The following is an 18,740-nucleotide window of genomic DNA, read 5'->3' as shown; positions in this document are numbered from 1 at the left end:
TTGTGACCAATGAGGGCTTTTTATTAGGTATGTTAAGTGGAAACCCTGTTAAAGAATGGTAAACCTTACTTTATATTGCTTGGGTAAATGTTGTAACTGTTCAAAGATATGTGCAATCCCTAAAGTTTAATATGTTTTTGTAATAAAGTTGTCACTTCACATTCTGATTATCAAAGTGTTGTGTATCACAGAAATAACTGAATTTCCCTATCAATTGTATCATAACGAACTCTCATCAGATTGTTAACCATGTCCATTTGTGAGTTTTGTCACTTATAATTATTGCATTTATTCTCTTTCAAAACGTGTTTCCTCTTCAAGAGGATTTATAAAAAGGGCATTTAGGACAAATTCAGGCATTTGACAGCTTTAAAATCCTAAAACTAAAACAGGTAAGAATTTCCAGAACTAAAAAGCTGCATTTGAACTGAACAACAGTTAGTAATATGGGACTAAATGAACTGAGAAAGGTTATAGTTTTGGTGACTCTTGTGGGAAACATTGCTGGCTCTCTAATGTTCGCTCTTCCATATTAAGGAAACTTTCTCTTAAGATATTTATAATGTACAGAAATGTGATAAAATATTCCTCTGTAAATAAATTGAAACATCTAACTTTTCTCTCTACCTGAATGAACCCTCTGAAATTCAAAAAGTCTCAGTGAGTATACTTCCACAGTCATCATACTTACGTGTGTAAGTTCAGTGAGAATCTATTCTCCTTGTAAAATCGAAAATACTATTTATTTTACTACGGCTTTGACTGGAATGTCCTATTTGAGAGAAATGCATAGACCCCAATATGACCATATGGCTTTAGGGAACTAAGGTTGACTTTATGAAACATGGAGCCAATAAAGCCCCTTGGAAATGTTGACCTGATGCCTTGCTTACAGAGTTCCCAGCAGCCTTACCAGGTGAGTAAAAATGTCACTTCTGGGCAGGTGCAGGGACCTCAGGATATCTTGGGGACCTTGTCGAGGGGAATTCGCCCAAATCTGCAGGTATTGCAGGCATGTTTGATGCCAAGTATTTGGCTTGGCTTCTGGCCTGGAGGGGCTACTGAAAATTCAATGTAGATTCTTTATAAAAAGTTACAGGAAAGCAAATTAAAGAAGATCTATATGATCAATCACTATTTTAGCTGAGCTTATGTAAACAATTAGGGAGAGTTTATGAAAACTGGCCTTGTTTTACAAGCAAATTAGCCTTGATCTGGCTATCTGTGGAAATGAGGGTGTTTAGAGAGAAAGAAATTGTTTCAGTAACTCACTGTTACAAACGTTAAATTCTGATTGTCTTTAAATGTTGTTTGCCTAACTGGACAATGTGAGGTAAACTTCAGAAAAATTATCATAATAGCACAGGTATGGACAACCTTTTTGCTTCTTATTCTGTGGGAATAGTAACAGGACCCATTGGGCATACAAGCATTTGAGCAACTGGAAAGTGGGGTGGACTCCCCCAATTGTATATGAAAAGTCTTTTCTCACTGTAGACCTATCAACAGATAAAATATATTGCTTTATTCAGTCATTCATTTGAGGCTCAGTTAATTCATGAATTTCTAAATAAATATGCAAAATATATCCTTCCTACACCCGATCTGACAGTTACTAGAAACCCACCCCATATAAACCCAAAACACCTGGTTTATTAAAGGGTTGAAAGTCTAATACAGCAGGGAATTTAACTCCAAAATGGAAGGGCTCCTACTGGGTCATATTATGTACTCCCACTGCAATAAAGTTAGAGAGGAACACTTCATGAGCTCCTGTATCTAAAATAAAACCTGTACCCCCTTCCCAGGAATTCAATGAGCAAACTAATGTGCCTTCTTATTCCTGTGAACTTGTGGAAGACCTCCAACTTCTCTTAGGATGGTTGTACCTTTTTTTTTTTTTTTCATCTTCTTTTCCCAATTTCTACTAACAGTTCCTTATAACAATGAGCCATTCAAAATGATCACACAGACATTTGAGTTACAAACCAGAAAGACCAGTTTGATTCCTGCTCCCTGTTCTCACAAGCCTAACGTCTAAAAAAATCTCATGGCAGTACTAGGAGACACTGGGTTTGTTATCTGCTCTCACCATTAACCTGTATTTTTCTTTTTTCTATGAAAGTACCTCTTTTTAATTACCTGCTGGCTTACTAAACAAAACTAATACACCACCTGTTACACAGTTAAGACCTTAAATGACTCTCAAAGTAACATTATATTGCTAAATACCAAAATAACCCAAATGCATAAAACACTTATACAAAACAGAATGGCTTCAGATGTTTTAAGTGCTGCACAAGGGGAACTTAAACTCTCATAAGAACGAAATGGTATATATACATTCCAGACTAGAACAAAAAATTTTCAGGATTTTAACTGACATGAATACTCAAATTGACACATGAAACAATTCCTCTCTTTCCTTTAGTGATGGGCTAAACTCTTGGACTGGAGGATTTTTGTTAGCTACCAAAGGACTTTTCATTTGAGCTAATCTTTCTAGTTATTCTACTTATGTTTTGCTATTTTTCCCCAAGTCTCTCTGCCTGGGGCCAAGACTCCATCACTGCAATAACTTCAAGTCAACACATGATCCTTTCTACTCAAGGTGGTTCATACATGTTGTCCATCTTGGATTCAGCTGCCTCAACTTACTGCCCTGTATGTTCTCTAAGGGACCAATATTGACCCATAGGTAGGGACTACTCTATGCCTCTACTCAGCAGGAAGAAGCTAAGGAAGATGAGACCTTCTTCCTTCAACAACCTTTAAGATATAAAGGTCAAAATTTTGGGGGGGAGATATCATGACAGATCATGTAGCAAACTGAGGGCCAAACAGGTTGGCACATCCCCCCTCCCCTAGGTGGAATATGTGTGGTATTCCTCGAACGAACACTCCTGGCTACCCAAGAACAAAGGAAAGGCATTTCAGTGCTTGCCATGGTGATGTAGGAAATTTAGGCAAATGAAAAATTAAATCCTTTTACTGCCTACAGCCTGTTGGCAAGTCCTTGAAACCAGCAGTGACCTCCCTTAGGAGCTCAGCTGTCTCATTAATAACACTTTGCTAGGGGCAAAGAGAACCTTAGCCCAACATTATCCCAACCTCCAGGATCCTGTAAGTCTATTTCCTTTATCTCAACTGCCCCAAGGTATATGCTAGCAATCATACTCCAAGTTTATGTCCCTGATATGCATCTGAAGGTTCTCATGACTGAAATTTTATTCAATGGTAATACGTGGTGTTTCTCTAGCGACAGGAAGCCCTTTAAGGTCTTGGAAACCTTGCTTCCAAAATACCTTAGAGACTTATTCTATCCATGACACCCTCCATCCTGAGGGTATATAATCAGTTACCCATCACAGCCCCAGTGCAGCTCTTCCTGCCACTGGGTCCTGTCCCTGTGCTTCAATAAAATCACCTTTTTGCACCAAAGACATCTTTAGGAATTCTTTCTTGGAGGTCAGCTTTGGACAACCCACCACCACCCCAAAACTTCATCAATATACATTCTAGATTATCACAACATATTTCTGGATTTCTAACTGACCAGAATACTCAAATTGGTGCCTAAAACAATCCCTCCCTTTCTTTTAATGATTGGTTAAACTCCTGGACTTGAGGATTTTCATCAATTACAAAGGACTTTTATTTGGGCAATTCTTTCTTGTTATTCTAATTACGTTTTGCTGTTTCTCCCTTGTCTCTCTGCGTCATGACAAGACTCCATCACTACAATAACTTCAATCCAACGGATGATCCTTTCTACTAAAGGAGGTTAATACTCATTGTCCACCTTGGATGCAGCTGCCTCTTCCTCTGTAGCTCTTCCATATGTTCCCCAACTGATCAATGTTGACTCATGGATAGGGACATCCTATGCCCCTACTGAGCAAGAAATAGCTACAGAAGATGGGACTTCCACCTTCAACAACCTTAAAGATGTAAGGGTCAAAATTGTTTAGGGGTGATATGATGAGGGAGAATAAGGCAAGCTGAGGGCCAAGTACAAGCTAGTATTACCCCTCCCCCCACCCCAGGTGAGTGGTGTGTGACATTCCTCAGACACTCCTGGCTGCCCAAGAACAAAGGAAAGAAAACAAATGGTTAACTGATAGAGATCCTAGTCATGCAGGACATGAGTCTCCATCAGTTTACAAATATCTTAGTAAATTAGAAGAAAAAGGCAATCTTATCAATAGTCTAATCTCCAGAAACCTATAGACTCAGTTTTCTGGAGCCCCCACATCACCCCTCATAGTAATATGGGGAAGAAAGACAAGAAGGAAATGGCAGGGAACATTAAATTATCAGATACCCTGCAGCTTATTGACAAATAATTGAGGCTGGCAGAGAAGAACATTTCACCAGGAACTCCCCACTGTGTTAATGTTAATGCTTTGCTAGAGGGAAAAATACTTTAGCTTGACTATAGCTAGACCTCCAGTACTCTGTAAATCTTCTTTAGCATATGAAAATCTCTTTAAAAACTTCCCTTGAATTTGCCTCCTCCAAAGCCATAGTGTATAAACAGTCACTCTTCACAACCCAAGTGCAGCTCTTTCTGTCCATGGGTCCTGTCCTTGTGCTTTAATAATAAAATTACATTTTTGCATCAAAGACGTCTTCAAGAATTCTTTCTTGGCCTTCTGGCTGGCCCACTGCCACTGGACCTGCTGCAGGTGGCTGACATGGTGTAAGATGTGAAATGTGGCCCCTCAGTGTGCTAGGAGGCAAGGGCAAGTGAGGGCAGCTGCTGGTGTGGGGCTGGGCCTGGAGTTGGGAATGTTCAGCTAGGAGTGTTCAGTCAGACTGGACTCTGCTTTTGTGGCCTTCATCCCTTCCAGGGGACCAGAGTTCTTGGGAGTGATGCTAATAGGAGCCTGCCTTTTGCTCTTTTCTCTTAGAAGGCACAGAAGTCAAGGACCACAGAATGGGAACTGGGGGACATGTGTTTATTTAGCAACCAAGAAAGGGTTCTGTCAGCTGGGAAACCTGGGGAGCAGCTGGTGGGCTGTGCAGTTAGAGAGTCCCCTGGCTCTCTCAATGGTGTCCAGGCTGGTGGGGACAGCTGGGCGGTGCCCTGGATACAGGCCGGTGGGAGGGCATGGGGTGGAGAGAAAGCCAAAGGGCACCTGAGAGGGAGTCAGGGGAATAAAGAGGACAGCAGTGCTGGGCAGGTTGGACAAAGGAAGACCTGGGACCCCGCTCCAGTTGCACCATGGTTCCAATCAGCCTCTTCTGCAGCCATACTTACCGCACACTTGCTTACTTATCCATGCACTCATCTGTGGGGGACAGAGTGGTCAGCATGGGCAAGGATGTGTTTGTGGGGTCCCTGACCTCCAGGGCCCTTGCACTGCCTCTGGGCTGCGCTGGGCCTCAGCCTAGTCTAGCCACAGAAGCTCTGGGGCTTCTTTCACAGATGGTGCAGCAGAGGGCTGGATGATGGGGCAGGGACTGGAGGAGAGGCCTAAGGACAAGCAGACCTGGGTGACACCCATTCTCCAAAGGAGTCAGGTGAGGCCCAGCCACACTCCTGTTTGGGACCAAGCCTTCTGCCTATTTACCTGCTGAGTCCTGACACACCCTCAGCCTTTGGGAGGCACTTGCCCAGGCCAGGCTGCCTGAAGAAAGGGCACCTCCCAAGTCAGTAGTGAGCCAGCCCCAGGGCAAAGGGGGAGGTGACCCAGGAAAAACTGGCCTGGGTGGAGGGGGATGTGGCCAGGTCAGGAGAATGAGTTAACTTGGCCCCAGGCCTGCAATTCTCAAGTGGGCAGGCCTGAGCTCTTGTGAAGGAGGAATACTTAGGAACCAGAACCCTGGGTGTGGCAGCATCTTCTGGAACCTGAAGTGGCTCCTGGGGCTCCAGTGACCACAGCAGGGGCCTGGGTCCCTCCTCTCCCCCCTTCCCTAGTGAGGCAACATCAGGCCTGGACAGTCCCTATGTGCCTTTCTCCTCTGCCCAGCTGGTGATTACCATTGGGGATAGGGAAGATGATGTGGTCGTCGGTGAGGCCCAGGGATTTGATGAAGCTGATGAAGATTGCCTTCGGTACAGAAGGCACCTCCTTGGTCCTCCCTGTGGCCAAGATGGCTGGTTAGTGGCTGGTGAAAGCTCCATAATGATTGTCGAAGGCGTGAACAAAGACTCAGATCCCTTCTTCATGAGGGGTTCTGTGGAAAGACCTCTCTCCCGCCTCCCTGGGGCTCAGAGTGGAGGGAACCTGGGGGCTGGATGCGATGGGCCTCTTCTCCCGCAGCATGAATAAGAACCGGGTTGTACCAGGTGTAAGACCCACCATAGAGGATGACCTTGATGTACTCCTGGTTGTCATGAACTTTCTTGAAGTACAGTATGGCAAACTGGTTGTAGTCTGTGGTCACCACTTTTGAAGTGTAGTTCTGGATTCCCGTGTAACCTGCATGGTGGATGGTGAGGGATCAGCATGCCCTGGCCAGGCAGAGGGAGCTATTGATTCCTCCTCAGACTCCACTGTTTGGCATCTATGTGGAGGGGCAGGGAGGTCCGGGGCCCCTGAGATGCACACCCCACTCAGGACTCACGCTCAATGTTGCCCAGGTTGAATTGGCCTAGACGCAAATTTGGGAGGAAAATTTTGGTCGAGGGATGACAGGTCTGGTTCCTGTGGAAGCAGGAGATGGGTGGAAAAGAGGGTGACAGCCCACCCTGCCACAGCAGGAGACATGCACCCCACCCCTGGAATTGGCCTGGCTCTTCCCCACTGAGCCCATCCCTGCCTTTCCCTGCCAACTCTGCCCTGAGTCACCTGACCTGCTCAGACTCTCCCTCCAGCACCTGTTGTCCTTCCTTCTTCTGGGCTGTTTCCCCTTGGTGGCCTTCCCTCTCTACTGTCTTCCCCCACCTGAGGAATTGTTCCCCCTTTTTTAAAACTTTTTTTAGATATACATTAATTTTTGAGAAAGAGAGAGACAGAGCAAGAGATGGGGAGGGACACAGAGAGAGGAAGACACAGAATCCAAAGCAGCGTCCAGGCTCTGAGCTGTCAGCACAGAACCCGACCCAGGGCTCAAACCCACAAACCCTGAGATCATGACCAGAGACAAAGTTGGACGCTTAAACAACTGAGCTACCAGGTGTCCCTGTTCCCTATACTTATCTTGCAGGCACCCGCTGTAACCTCTCCTGGGGGGAATCACCACTGAGGCTCCAACCTGCTGGATGCCAAAGACTTCCTTAGCTGTTGGGCTAAACCTGACCTTTCACCTGCATCCCATCTGGTCCCCTGGCACCCCAGAGCCAATCTCCCCACACTTGCCTTTCTTCTGTTCCTTCCATGACCGATGCTCTAGCCCCATCCCCAAGTGCCAGAGCCAGAAACCCAGGGGAGCTGGGTAATCCTTGGCTCCCCTCTCTAGGTCCTAATCTGCCCATGCTCTGGTCATTTCCCTCCTATGACTGATAAGCCTCCTGGGCTGCACACCATCATTCCACTCTCTGCTACAGCCACACCTGCTCTTCACCAGTACCTGAGGCTCCTGCCAGGGTGGCCACCCACCGGCCCCCCACCAGACTGCTCATCAACTCCTGTTCAGGGCAGCCATGAGATGGCTTGCTATTTCTTTTTTTTTAAATTTTTTTTTCAACGTTTATTTATTTTTGGGACAGAGAGAGACAGAGCATGAACGGGGGAGGGGCAGAGAGAGAGGGAGACACAGAATCGGAAACAGGTTCCAGGCTCTGAGCCATCAGCCCAGAGCCTGATGCGGGGCTCGAACTCCCGGACCGTGAGATCGTGACCTGGCTGAAGTCGGACACTTAACCGACTGCGCCACCCAGGCGCCCCCTGGCTTGCTATTTCTTGAAGAAGTGGCTCTCTCTGACTCAGTCCAGCAGCCCTGTCATAAAGGTCCCAGGTCTCCTGATGCAATTTGGTTTCTCAAGGTCCAGCCCACAGACCACCTCCCTGGAAGCCCTGGACAAAGCTCAAGGTGGGATTCCAGGCTGGATCCACCGACCCTCCTCCCATTCTAGCACACCCCGAGCTCTCTTTGTCTTGTCACTGATGATCGCTTTTGTCCAACCGCAGTACTGTTTTGTGTCTGTGCTGAAATGACCAAGAAATGTTGATTTAGTAAATGAAAGAAGGAATAAATACAGGGAACCAGTACCCAGTGGTAGGATGAATGATCATCTTTCACCTTTGGTCACCCCTTGGCTATGTCTTCAGTATGCCTCTTGGACTCCCAGGGCAGCCCTCTAGGCCCTACATGCTCCCCTACTAGCTGGTGGCTCTCACCAGGCCACAGTAGAGGTGACATTGTAGCTGTTGTCTTCGTTCAGCTCGTAGTTGGCAATGTACATCTTCATCCTCCTGTGCTTTTCTTTATTGAATCCGTTCCCTGCCAATCCTAAGAAGTACCATTTCCCCTGGAACTACAATGGGGGCTGATAATAGGCAGAGCCAGGAGCAGCCCCAGGGGGCCCTCCTGCTCCATTCCTGCAGGCACCTCTAGGCAGCCTGGGCCTCAACCAGAAGCCCCTCTAACTGGGCTGCTGGGACCCAGCTGGCCACACAGGCTGGACTGATGAGCCTGGCAGGAGCTGGAGCCCATTAGGCCAGGCAGGAGCCCTCAGTGTGTCAAGGATAGGGTAACACTTGACAAGTGGCCAGCTGGCATTCCTGAGCCTCAGTTTCCTCATCATGTAGAGGGCCTGAAGATGTTCCCACCTTGCATGGACTGCAGGGATTATGGAAGAGAGTGTGAACTAGGGGAGTCTGCTCAGCTGACCCTCTTGTCAGCAAGGTTGGGGTGTGGATGGAGGCACGGGGTGTGCCTTCCATCAGGGCACCAGATGGCAGACTGAGCTAAAGCCTGAGCCCATCCTGTCTCTCCTCCCCTCTGTTGACACTCATCCTGGGACCTCCCTGCAGCTGCACCTCCAGATCACTTACCTGCTCATTCTGGAAGTCAGGCTCCACAGGGACCAAGAGCAGAGGCGGGGCTGGGATCAGGTTTGGGGTGGAATCCTGGGCATGGGTCTGCAGAGCACCCAGCAGGGCAAGGCCCAGCCACAGGAGACCTAAGGCCATGACTTCAGGGCCAAGGAGGCAGGCACCACTTTCAGTTTCCCTGAAAGAGGGGATGAGTGAGGAGCCTTCTGGGGGGATGCTATTTATGGTCTCTGTGTCCAATGGCTCACCCAGGGTGGAGCGACTTATCCTTTGCCAAATCCTGGAAGGGTGAGGCAATTGCCAGCAACTTGTGCTGAGGATCATGGCAAGCTCTCTGCCCTTCCCCTCAGGTCAGGATTATGCAAGATGAAGGGCAGGAAGGTCCAGGAGGCTGGAGGATGCATTCCCCATATCTCCACATCTCTGGCAAGGACACTGACTCCACACTCTCTTCTCCCTGGTTAGCACTGTGTGAGGACAGTGGTCTCTGATCTGGACCAGCTGTCATCTCTGACCTCCAGGAGCCTCTCTCTGGGGCCCAAGTGCAGGGTGGGGTAAGTGTGGTGGGACCCCCATCCTGCACCAGATGAAAGCAGACAATGCCTCAAACCAACAGAGCCCAAGCTGCTTTGTGCTTCTCCAAAGGGACAGGGAAAGGGAGGCAACCCAAAGGGACATTCCTGGTACGGAAGGACAGAGTGTACCCTGTGCTGCTCATGGAGCCCAGACCCTGGCCCTCCCAGGGACCCACCCTAGGCCGTGGCACGGGGTGAAAAACCCTTCCCCTCCCCCTACCACCGAAGGCCTACTGGGGAATGTTCCTGATGAGGGAACATAAGGCAAGCTGAGGGGAAAACACATGCTAGCAGGCTCCCCTCCCCCCAGGTGGGATCTGTGTGACATTCCTCAGGCACTCCTGGACACCCAAGAACAAAGGAAAGGAAAGAAATCAAATGGTTAAGTGATAGAGAACACAGTCCTCCATCAGTTTACCTATGTCCTAGTAAATTAGGAGAAAAGGGGAATCTTACCAAGAGCCTAATCTCCAGAAAACTACACTCCATTTCCTGGAGTCCAAATATCGCCCTCCCTCCATAGTCATATGGGGAAAAATGGCAAGAAGAAAATGGGAGATGGAATTAAATTTCATTATGAGCTGCAGCCCATTTTGACAAACACTTGAGGCACACACAGAGTATAACATTTCTCCAGGAATTCCTTACTGTCTGAATGTTAATGCTTTGCTAGAAAGCAAAACAACCTTAGCTTGACAACATCCAGGCCTCCGGTAATGTGGGAGTCTACTTGAGCATATGAAAATCCCTTTAGAAACTTCCTCTTGACTTTATGTCCCCCAACCCCATGGTATATAACCAGTCACTCTTCACAACCCCAGTGTAGCTCTTTCTGCCCAAGAGTCCTGTCCCCGTGTTTTAATAAGATCACCTTTTCTGAACCAAAGATTCCTCAAGAATTCTTTCATGGCTGTGAGCTTTGAATCCCCACCATTCCAGAGCCCCATCATTCCCACCATGAGTCAGCCCCTTCCCTCCTCCACGTCCCATTGGCAGGGTGAACCCAGACCTCAGCTGGCCCTAAGGGACTTGGCCTCTCTTGTGGGCCCAATGAACTGAAACCCCAAGCTAGGCATGCAGCCACAAATTGGACAGCTTGCCATAACAGAGCTCCGAGGCTACAGTCTCTGTTCCTTCCTGGTGGGGGACAATGGGAACATGCATCTGCACGGTGTGAAATGGGGTGGGGGGCTCAGGAACCAAGGAGGGCTCTCTACCCTGCTGCTCTGGACACTGGGTACTTTGGGTCACAGTGAGTGCAAGGACTCAGCCTCATCCTTGAGAGATCACTGATACCTTCTGCCATCTCTGGCCATAGTCTTGACTGTGGAGCCCAGAGCTAGGACTGTACCCCTAGAAGTAAGCTCCTGTCATGGCTGATCCTAACACTGTCCTGGAGGGGGAGGGGCAGTTTCCTCATGGGGACTTGGTTGGCCATGGGAGGCAGTGAAGGGACCCAGCCCCCAGGGCAGTATCTCCTAGATGTCACCTCGAGGGCCAGAGGTGATGGAATGCCTGACGTGATGCTGACCATAGGGCTGACAGGCTTCAAATGACACTCCCAGAAACCTCATTGGCTCTGTCACCTGCTGGAGGGGAACCAGCTCCCCTCACATGGGCTTTGGGTGTGGACCTGGAGATAAGTTGACTCTGGGTGAATAGGGAGCATTATGTACAAGCTAGAACCCCCCAGCCCCCACTCTCAGGTGGGATATGTGTGACATTCCTCTGGCTGCCCAAGAACAAAGGAAAGGAAAGAAAACACATGGTTAACTGATAGAGATCCCAGTCATGCAGGACATGAGTCTCCATCAGTTTACAAACATCTTGGTAAGTTAGAAGCAAAAGACAATCTTATCAATAGTCTAGCCTCCAGAAGCCTATAGACTCAGGTTCCTGGAGCCCCTATTAACACCCTCCCCACCATGGAGTTGCAGGAAGAAAGGCAAGAAGGAAATGGCAGGTAAGATTAAATTTCCTGATACCCTGCAGCCCAGTGACAAATAATTGAGGCACATACAGGGTACATTTTCCCAGGACCCCCTACCATTCCTAATATAAATGCCTTACTAGAGGTAAAACAACCTAAGCTTGACAATAGCAAGTCCTAGGGTAGATTAGGGGTCCTCTTTAGCACGTCAGACTCCTTCTGGAGGCCTTCTTCCCTTTTGACTTTACTTCCCCCAACTTCCTAGTATATAACCAGTCACTCTTCCCAACTTCAATGCAGCTTTTTTCTGCCCATGGGTCCTGTCCCCATGTTTTAATAAAATCTTTTTTTTTTTCACCAAGACATCTTCAAGAATTCTTTCTTGGCTGTCAGCTCTGGAACCCTCCCCACCCCACTCAATAACCTCACCATTTGGCCTCCAATGTGGGGTGTGGGTCTTTTCATCTGGACTCAGAGCTTCAGTGCAAACTTGGTGAGTACTTTCTCTTTGCTTCTTTTACTCTTATTTCAGGGGCTTTTCAAGGAGTCTGGTCTTACTAGAACACTTTCCTGTCTCCATTGCTCAGGCTGTACTCCTGTAGCCCGTGGCTACTCCATGGGGAGGTGAGAGCCTGTCTTTTGGCTGCAAGTGAATCCCCAGGCCAGAATGGTAAAAAGGCCCAGAAACTTGTGCCCTCTCTTTATTCCTGTCCTTATACATGGTTATCTGTGTTGGGCATGGGACAGCCACCTAAGTGACTGGCACAGATGCAAATCTTAAGACTCCTGTGTGAGGTTTCCTCCTCATTGGTCTAAAGTATCCCATCCACATCCCTGGTCTAGCTACTTTTGGCTGTGGACCCTCCCCTGCAAGCCCGCAAAACCAGTACCTGATTGAATATAAACTCAACTGGGAACCATTTCCTAGGACGTTGGCTGTAAAGACTGTATGTGTTGGAATGTCACTGAGATCATGATGGGTTTCTGTCTTCACTGTTTTCAATGTCCTCTACTAACTACTAATAAAGTAACAAAATTGGGCAATTCCCCCTTGTAAAAGTTTTCCAGTGTTTTTCATGGGTTAAACCAGTGGTTTGTTCAGCCTTCTTAGCAAAGCAAATTAGGTCCTTCTGCTGGCACCTATTTGCAGCCTAAGATGCAATAGGAAAGTGGGGAGGTCAGCTTCCATCGGCCCTTAACTGCTTGTCGGTGATCATTGCGATTTGCCTCCAGGTACGCCTTGGGTCACTTTAACACCTCAGGAACCTGTGATACACCCTGCATGGGTGATGCCACCTGGAAGTGGGGGTGGGGAGGGTGGATTTTCGTGGTAATGGACCTTTTCTGCTTTTCTGTCTCTAAGAGTAGGACGGGAGCTTCTCCACAGTCCCCAGTGACTCTCCCTTGAGATGCCTTTTTAACCCACTGGAAACAATTTGCATTGCAAAATTTAGGAAAGGACATATCCCATACCACTGCGTGGCCTTAATAGGATCTAGCAGTTAGATATCTTCTGTAGGAAACAGGGCCAATGGATGGAGGTACCTTAGTTCCAGGCCATCACAGCTCTAAGTCAGGACCTGGACCAAAAGAATGTGTTTGGCTAGTAAACTCCTTCCTGATATAGTGGATGTCCTAACAGGCCTCCTCCTGATGGAATTCAGGTGCTAGAGGAGACACAGGCCATCCCTGACAAAGGGGATGCTGACTCTTTCTCTGTGTTCCTCCTCCTAATAGATGTGGGGGCCTCTCCTTCATTCAGTTGCCAAGTTAACAGCTATAATTGGAGCCAACTGTGGGTAGTCTACTTTGGGATGTGGACTTTAAAGAATATTCCTAAGCAGCTGCCCAAACTCCCTTTGTTTCAGGGAAATCCCTTGTCTTCTCTAGCCTGACATAGACTCCCTATTTCCCCCTGGGTGAAATCAAACAAACAAACAAGCAAACGAACAAACAACATGGCATCCCCTCTTTCCCAGCTGACAAGGTTTAGAATCAGGAATCCTCTTTCTCTGCCTTCTGGCACTTCACCTCTTGTGCCTTCCCCTGTCTCTCCTCTTGTTTCTGCATCACCCTCTGTGTGACCTACATAACTGGCTTCTATACCATCCTCCCACCCGCGATGTCAAGGAGCGATGAGCACCTCCTTGGATCGTCCACTTCAGATTCCCCCATTGCTGTCCTAGGTAAAAAAGTGACAGTGGGGAACAAACTGATTGTCCTTTAAGTGAATGCAGGTGGAACGTCTTCAGTGTTTAATTTTATTTGTGTGTTAGTTTAACTAAGACAGACATGTATTTAGAGTTATCAGCATCAAATACAGAACTTTTATTCTGCCAAGGTTTCCTAAAGGTCAAATAAGATCATGTTGTCTCTGTTGCAATTTGTTAGCAAATGATGACTTAAAGGGTAATTTTGTGTATCTCAAAGTTTTCATAGATAATTGTTAAGAGAGCTTTCAATGTCTTTGGTAATCTCACACTTGAATAAATGGGATTGAATTCGCTGGATATCTAGGTCTTTTCCAAATAGAATGGAGTGCTAAAACATTGATTACTGAACATAGATTTGTGCTTTTGACTTCTTATTGCAGAGAAACTAGGAATATTTGGGTCTTTTAGAAAACATGCTTTGTGCTTAATTGATTCATGAATTTGCCATCTAAAGGATTCTGGTGTAACAGTTTAGAATTGGGTCCTACTTAGTCTCAGCTGGAGACTAAGTTTCTAAAAGTCAAAATTCTGCTAAACATAAAAAGACTGATGGAAATAAGGAAAGCAACTCTATATGTGAAAAAGTATGAATGTGTAAAAAAGAGAAAAGGAATGGAAATATATTTTTTGTTGCAAGTAAAAGAAAGTAATTTTGTCCTAAATGAGACTGGTTTGGAGAAAAATGGCCTGGGACAAAATTTGAATGCAAAGGTAAGTTGTAGAAGGTTCATGAAGGGAAATCTGTGGAAAGGAATTTTATGTGTAGTTATGACAGACTAAGTTGCAATGAATGGATTTTCAAAGGTACACTGTTATAATGTTGAAATTCTGCTTTTCTCTCTATTCAAAAGACAAAGTTTTTTTGGATTGTTCGGCTCTTGATAAATAATAATAATAATAATATACAAAGGATTGTATTCTCTTTTGTCTGCCAGGAAAACCACAGTTTCAGGTTTTGTCTTTATCAGGTCATTGATCGCTTAGTTAAAACTTCTAACTGTTAAAGGAGCAAAGTTTTGTAACAACTATATAACCCTTCATATTTGCCTTTGGAATCTCTTATTACCATCTTAGTTAAATAAATAATTTAAAGCTTTAAGATTTGTAATGATCTGAATCCCATTTCAGATGTGCTCTATAACTTTCTAAGGTTTAACAAAATTCCCAGCATTTAAATTGTACAGAAAGTCCCTTTGACCAAGGAGAACTTTTTATTTGGTATATTAAGTGAAAAGCCCTGTTAAATAGTGGTACACCTTAGGTGACATTGCTTGGGTGAATGTTGTAACTGTTCAAAGATATGTGCAATTCCTAAAGTTTTTTTTTAATTACTTTTTTAAAATTTACGTTCAAGTTAGTTATCATATAGTGCAACAATGATTTCAGGAGTAGATTCCTAATGCCCCTTACCCATTTTGCCCATCCCCCCTCCCACAATCCCTCCAGTAACCTTCTGTTTGTTCTCCATATTTAAGAGTCTCTTATGTTTTGTCCCCCTTGCTGTTTTCATATTATTTTTGCTTCCCTTCCCTTATGTTCATCTGTTTTGTATCTTAAAATCCTCATATTAATGAAATCATATGATATTTGTCTTTCTCTGACTAATTTCTCTTAGCATAATACCCTCTAGTTCCAGCCACCTAGTTGTAAATGGCAAGATTTCATTCTTTTTGATTGCTGAGTAATACTCCATTGTATCTATATACCACATCTTCTTTATCCATTCATCCATTGATGGACATTTGGGCTCTTTCCATACTTTGGCTATAGTTGATACTGCTGCTATAAACATTGGGGTGCATGTGCTCCTTCGAAACAGCATACCTGTGTCCCTTGGGTAAATACCTAGTAGTGCAATTGCTGGGTTGTAGCATAGTTCTATTTTTAATTTTTTTGAGGAACCTCCATAATGTTTTCCAGAGTGGCTGCACCAGTTTGCATTCCCACCAGCAGTGCAGAAGAGATCCTCTTTCTCTGCATCCTCGCCAACATCTGTTGTTGCCTGAGTTGTTAATGTTAGCCATTCTGACAGGTGTGAGGTGGTATCTCATTGTGGTTTTGATTTGTATTTCCCTGATGATGAGTGATGTTGAGCATTTTTCATGTGTCAGTTGGCCACCTGGATGTCTTGTTTGAAGAAGTGTCTATTCATGTCTTTTGTCCATTTCTTCACTGGATTATTTGTTTTTTGGGTGTTGAGTTTGATAAGTTCTTTATAGATTTTGGATACTAATCCTTTATCTGATAAGTAATTTGCAAATATCTTCTCGCATTCCATCGTTGCCTTTTAGTTTTGCTGATTGTTTCCTTCTCTGTGCATAAGCTTTGTATTTTGATGAGGTCCCAATAGTTCATTTCTGCTTTTGTTTCCCTTGCCTCTGGAGACGTGGTGAGTAAGAAGTTGCTGTGGCCAAGGTCAAAGAGGTTTTTGCCTGCTTTCTCCTCAAAGATTTTGATGGTTTCCTGTCTTACATTTAGGTCTTTCATCTATTTTGATTTTATTTTGGGGTATGGTGTAAGAAAGTGGTCCAGGTTCATTTTTCTGCATGTCACTGTCCAGTTTTCCCAGCACCACTTGCTGAAGAGCCTGTCTTTATTCCTTTGGATATTCTTTCCTGCTTTGTCAAAGATTAGTTGGCCATATGTTTGTGGGTCCATTTCTGAGTTTTCTATTCTGTCCCATTGACCTGAGTGTCTGTTTTTGTGCCAGTACCATACTGTCTTGATGATTACAGCTTGTAATACAGCTTGAAGTTCGAATTCCCAAAGTTTTAATACATTTTTGTAATAAGGTTGTCACGTGACATTCTGATTATTAAAGTGCTATGTATCACAGAAATAACCAAATATCCTTGTCAAATGCATCATAACGAACTCTCATCAGATTGTTAACCATGTCCATTTTTGAGTTTTGTCACTTATAATTATTGTACTTACTCTCTTGTAAAACGTGTTTCCTCTTCCAGGAGATTTATTAAAAGGGCTTTTAGGACAAATTCAGGCATTTGGCAGCTTTAAAATCCTAAAACTAAAATAGGTAAGAATGTCCAGAACTAAAAAGCTGCATTTGAACTGAACAACAATTAGTAATATGGGACTAAATGAACTGAGAAAGGTTATAGTTTTTGTGACCCTTGTTGAAAACATTGCTGGATCTCTAATGTTTGCTCTTCCAGATTAAGGAAACCTTCTCTTAAGATATGTATAATGTACAGAAATGTGATGAAATATTCCTCTACAAATAAATTGAAACATTTAACTTTTCTCTCTACCTGAACCCTCTGAAATTCAAAGTGTCTCATTGAGTATACTTCCACAGCCATCATACTTACCTGTGTAAGTTCAGTGAGAATCTGTCCTCCTTGTAAAAGACACCATTGAGAATACTGTTCATTTTACCAAGGTTTTGTCTGGAATGTCCTATTTGAGAGAAATGCATAGACCCTGATATGACTATATGGCTTTACGCAACTAAGGTTGACTTTATGAAGCATGGAGCAAATAAAGCCCCTTGGGAATGTTGGTCTGATGCCTTGCTTACAGAGTTCTGATCAGACTTACCAGATGAGTAAAGAATGTCACTTCTGGGCAGGTGCAGGGACCTCAGGATATCTTGGGGACCTCCTGGAGAGGAATTTGCCCAATCTACAAGTATTGCAGGCCTGTCTGATGGAAGTACTTGACTTGGCTTCTGGCCTGGAGAGGCCAATCAGTTCAGTCTCCAGTTCAATCTGGAGATTCCTTATAAAAGGTTTCAGCAAAGCAAACTTTAAAAGATCCTTAGGATCAATCACTATTCTTGCTGAGCTTATGTAAATCATTAGGCAAAGTTTCTTAAAACTGGACTTGTTTTGTAAAGGAATTAGTCTTGATTTGGCTTTTTCTGGAAATGAAGGTTTTAGAGAGGAAAAACTATATTCCCATAATGCAGCTTTCTGGATGTTGAATTCTAGTTCTGATTGTCTTTAAATGTTTGCTGTTCGCCTAAACTACACAACTCGAGGTAAACTTCAGAAAAATTGTCACAATATTTCATGTATAGAAAATCTTCTGTGCTTGTTATTCAGTGGAGATAATAATAAGTCCCCATGGGCATATGATTATTTAAATAACTGGAAAATGGAATGGATTCCCCCAATAATTGTATGCAAAGATTTTCTCACTGTAGAACTATGAGTAGATAAAGACTATAGTGCTTTACTATTCACTGGAGACCAGGTTAATTTCTAAATCTCTAAATATGCCAACCATATCCTCCCTACACCTGATCTGACAGTTACTAGAAACCCACCCCATATAAACCCAAAAGACCTAGTTTATTTAAAGGATTGAAAGTCTAATACAACAATGGGTTTAACTTCAAACTGGAAGAGCCCCTACTGGGTCATATTATATACTCCCACTGCGATAAAGTTGGAAGGGAACACTTCATGGGCTCCTATATTTAAAATAAAACCTGTACCCCCTTCACAGGAATTAACAAGCAAACGAATGTGCCTTCTTATTCCTGTGAACCTGTGGAAGACCTCATATTTCTCTGAGGATGGTTGTACCTTTCTTTTTCATCTTCCTTTCCCAGTTTCTACTAACAATTTCTTCTTACAATGGGCCATTCAAAAGGATCACCATAGACATTTGAGTTACAAACCAGAAAGACCAATCTGATTCCTGCTGCCTGTTCCCACAAGCATCCAAGGATGCTTCAAGTCTAACATCTAAAAAATCTCACTGTCAGCACTGAAACACACTGGGTTTGTAATCTGCTGTAAGCATCAGCCTGTATTTTTCTTTTTCCTATAAAAGTACCTCTTTTTAATTACCTGATTGCTTACTAAACAAAACAGAATCTATATGATGGCTATATACCACTTGTTACACAGTTAAGGCCTTAAATAACTCTTAATATTATATAACTAAATACTAAAATTGATAAGGAAAAATCTGTTATAAGATGGCCTACATGACTCATAGGGGAATTCCAATCCCCGATGGAAGACTCTCCTTCTGAGTTTTTCTTCCCACCCAGCTTGCTGCATTCACCAAATTACTACTAATGCAGAATGCGGAAGGAACAGAC

General features: G+C 44.6%; 1 protein-coding gene and 1 long non-coding RNA gene across 2 annotated transcripts; one reads left to right on the top strand and one right to left on the bottom strand.

Moving 5' to 3' along the window:
- Positions 1 to 4,942: 4,942 nt before the first annotated feature.
- LOC123592480 (neutrophil gelatinase-associated lipocalin-like) lies at positions 4,943 to 9,118 on the bottom strand. The gene is made up of 7 exons (XM_045467513.1): positions 8,946 to 9,118; positions 8,289 to 8,425; positions 6,574 to 6,653; positions 6,309 to 6,428; positions 5,987 to 6,088; positions 5,264 to 5,294; positions 4,943 to 5,141 (listed from the first exon to the last, which is right to left on the bottom strand). Exons 1-6 carry the CDS (start codon positions 9,081 to 9,083, stop codon positions 5,275 to 5,277), a joined length of 597 nt encoding a protein of 198 aa, XP_045323469.1. The 5' UTR covers positions 9,084 to 9,118; the 3' UTR covers positions 4,943 to 5,141; positions 5,264 to 5,274.
- A 5,164-nt stretch (positions 9,119 to 14,282) lies between these two features.
- LOC123592482 lies at positions 14,283 to 17,579 on the top strand. The gene is made up of 3 exons (XR_006709793.1): positions 14,283 to 14,423; positions 15,696 to 15,705; positions 17,568 to 17,579. It is a non-coding gene; the product is annotated as an uncharacterized LOC123592482 (long non-coding RNA).
- Positions 17,580 to 18,740: the final 1,161 nt, after the last annotated feature.

This window comes from Leopardus geoffroyi, chromosome D4 (genome assembly GCF_018350155.1).
Source record: "Leopardus geoffroyi isolate Oge1 chromosome D4, O.geoffroyi_Oge1_pat1.0, whole genome shotgun sequence".
Lineage (NCBI taxonomy): Eukaryota > Metazoa > Chordata > Mammalia > Carnivora > Felidae > Leopardus > Leopardus geoffroyi.
This window is presented reverse-complemented; position numbering and strand designations above follow the sequence as displayed.